At 35.5% G+C, this 3,402-nt stretch overlaps 1 protein-coding gene across 1 annotated transcript in view; it reads left to right on the top strand.

Annotated features, from left to right (window-relative positions):
* The window catches only part of LOC108770013 (fatty acid synthase), a 10,335-nt gene extending 6,948 nt beyond the window's left edge, over positions 1 to 3,387 (top strand). Inside the window, exons 3-4 of the mRNA XM_018521300.1 lie at positions 721 to 723; positions 3,304 to 3,387. Coding sequence (XP_018376802.1) covers positions 721 to 723; positions 3,304 to 3,387 — 87 coding nt within the window. The remainder of the gene's footprint in view (positions 1 to 720; positions 724 to 3,303) is intronic.
* The last annotated feature ends 15 nt before the right edge of the window (positions 3,388 to 3,402 follow it).

Genomic DNA, 3,402 nt, shown 5'->3' with positions numbered 1-3,402 from the left:
GAGTTAAATGTTGATAGATCCACTGTTGGAAAACGTCTACACGCAATGGAAATGGTGCAAAAAGAAGGAAATTGGGTGCCAAACAAATTGAAAGAGAGAGGCATGGAAAGACATTTGGTCATCTGCGAGATGCTTCGTCAACGACAACAAAGGAAGGATTTTCTACATCGTATCGTAACTGACGATGAAAAATGGATCTACTACGATAACTCTAAACGCTTGAAAGCATGGGTGATGCCAGGTGAACCAGGTCCATCAACGCCAAAACGAAATATCCATGCTTCGAAGATTATGTTGTGCATCTGGTGGGATCAGAGAGGTGTTATATATTATGAGCTGCTCAAACCGTCCGAAACCATCACTGGCGATCGTTATCGACTACAACTGATACGTTTAAACCAAGCTTTGAAAGAAAAACGACCGGAATGGGACAATAGGCACAACAAGCTGATTCTGTTACATGACAATGCTAGGCCACACGTTGCAAAACCGGTCAAGAAATACTTGGAAGGAGTAAAGTGGGAAATTCTGCCCCATCCGCCGTATTCACCGGACATTGCTCCTTCAGATTTCCGTTTGTTCCAATCCATGCAGTCGGCCCTTTCTGGAGAACGATTCAATTCTTATAAAGATATCAAAAAATGGCTTGATGAATGGATCGCTTCAAAAGAACCAGATTTTTTCATCCGAGAAATCCGTTTCTTACCGGAAAAGTGGGAGAAAGTTGTCGCTTCCGAAGGAGCATACTTTGAATAAACTCACTTATATAGATTTGTTTAAATAAACACATCTTTTTCTTTTCAAAAAGGGCGGAAACTTATTCCCATACCCAATACACAGTGCGACAAATATGTTCCCGGACACGAACCACATCTCAGCAACCAATGACGACATCTGTGCGTTCAAACATGCATTTTAAAGGTTGAACATTTCCCTATCATCTGTCAAAGTTTCATTCATTTTGATTGACATATAACGAAGATATGACAGTTCATGTTAAACAAGATTTTGGTCAACATAGAAATTTTAATATGGAACAAAGAGCAGTGGTTAAATTCAACGCAAAACTTGATAAAAGTGCATCAGAAACATTCCGATTGATGCAACAAGTTTACGGCAGTCAATGTCTAGGTCGTACAGTTGTTTTTGAGTGGCATAAGCGTTTTTTGGAAAGCAGAGAGACTCTTGAAAATGACAAAAAATCAGGACAGCCAATTTTGGTTCGAACACCCGAAGTGATCGAAAAAGTACGCGATTTTGTTGCAAACGATCGCAATGCATCAGCTAAGAATGATGGAAAAGGCTTTAAATATCAGTAGAGAACCGATTCGAACCATATTACATGAAGATTTGGATAAAACGAAGGTTTGTGCGAAGTTTGTTCCACACACATTAAGAAGTGATCAAAAATCAATGAGAATCAATCATTCCAGAGACATCGTTGCAGAAAATAATCCAAACTTCCTAAAATCAATGGTTACGGGTGATGAAACATGGTGCTTTCAATATGATCCAGAAACTAAGCGTCAAAGTGCGGAATGGAAGTCAAAAAATTCACCACAAGCAAAAAAAGTACGAAAAGTTCCATCAAAAATCAAGACAATGCTCATCACATTCTTTGATAGCAAAGGTATTATCCACAAAGAGTTTGTTCCAACTGGCCAAACAATTACTGGTGCATATTATCTCGAAGTTTTAAAGCGATTGATGGGCAGAATTCATCGTATTCGCTCCGAATATCGTGATCCAGAAGATTGGTCTTTGTTGCATGATAATGCACCGAGTCACACTTCATTGATTGTCCGTCAATTTTTGGCTCGAAATCGTGTCTCTGTGTTAAACGATCCACCGTATTCACCTGAATTGGCCCCCTGCGACTTCTCATTATTCCCAAAATTGAAATTGAAATTGAAAGGACGCTTTTTTGATGACACTCCGACCATCCAATCAGCTTCTACACAAGCACTAGAGGCAATTCCGCAAACTGAGCTAGAACATGCATTTGAATCACTATTGAATCGCTGTAACAAGTGTATTGAAGCCAGAGGAGAATATTTTGAATAATAAAACCAAAAAATATGCATATTTGTTGTTTCAATTATGATTTTCAGGCCCTGTCCGGGAACATATTTGTCGCACTGTGTAGGATAGAGGTACGTAAATTGCAATGTAACCTATAATTAATACTTTTATTTTCACTATTTATTTATAAATACTATGGCTATCTTTCTTAATATCATGGCCATCTTTTCCCTAAAAATCAGATAAGATGGCCAATGCATACTTTGTAATATTTTGATAAAATTAAAATTGTGTTAAGTATTTTCTCTTTAATTTCGATAGTATTTGTTACTTTAGTGAAAGTAATATCCCAAATATTGTAAAAAAGTAACAAGAATAAATGTATGTTTTTTGCATTTTAAAAAACTATGGCCATCATACCCGAGTTTACCCTACATAAGCAGAATACACTTTGTAAAAATCGATTGATAAGTAACACTGTAAGACTTTTCAAAACAAAGACTTATTAAAAGATTGCAAAAATCTTTTATTAAATTCGATGTTCACTAAAATCAATATATACCCGTATTCATAGTCCTTCCTTATTTTAAGAATAAAGGAAGTCTCCATAAAGGATTCCTCGATTCTCCAAGGTCTCCTTATTTCATCTCAAGTCTTCCTTCTCGAAGGAAGGAATATTTTAGGGACTTAGTCATAATATAAAGACAAGAATATGCTCGTCCGTGGTAACCCATTGCGTAGATATAGAAAATAGTAGGGATAAACACGTGACCGTCAACAAGTTACGTTAGCTTTGAGTGATTTCGATCAATTCCGAAGTGGTTCGTGTTCGTGCAATATGGGCTGTGTTCGCTTTGACGCTTACAGCACTTGTGAGCATCATTTGTCCTTGTTTAATATTTAATAAACAATAAGAATGAAATGATGCTTAAAACGTTGTGAGTGACAAAGCGAACATAGTCATGGTTGCAAATCACGGCTGCGAGCACGTCGAAAAAATCTTTTTTTTTTTCGAAGTGAATATCTTCGAAACTATAAGAGATAGACAAAATTTTTCAAAATGAAAATTGAATTACTTCAAGAGTTTGGAATTACGATAAAAAATTGTTTTTCTTTATAAATAAATAATTTTTATTATAAATAAATAATTAAATAATATATTTTTTATTATAGTTCTAAGGTACTCTTAAAGCCATTCAATTTTCATTCTGAAAAATTTTGTCTATCTCTTATAGGTTTGAAGATATTCGCTTCGAAAGAAAAAAACCGATTTTTTTCAAGGGAAGTTTCCACCTCTTAAGGTGTGATTTAGCCAATATAAAAAAATACGTATCTCCTATTTTTGTCCATAGAACAACATATTAAAAGCTCATTTAAATC

The sequence above is a fragment of the Trachymyrmex cornetzi genome, unplaced genomic scaffold (assembly GCF_001594075.2).
Source record: "Trachymyrmex cornetzi isolate Tcor2-1 unplaced genomic scaffold, Tcor1.1 scaffold981, whole genome shotgun sequence".
Classification (NCBI taxonomy): Eukaryota; Metazoa; Arthropoda; class Insecta; order Hymenoptera; family Formicidae; genus Trachymyrmex; species Trachymyrmex cornetzi.
This window is presented reverse-complemented; position numbering and strand designations above follow the sequence as displayed.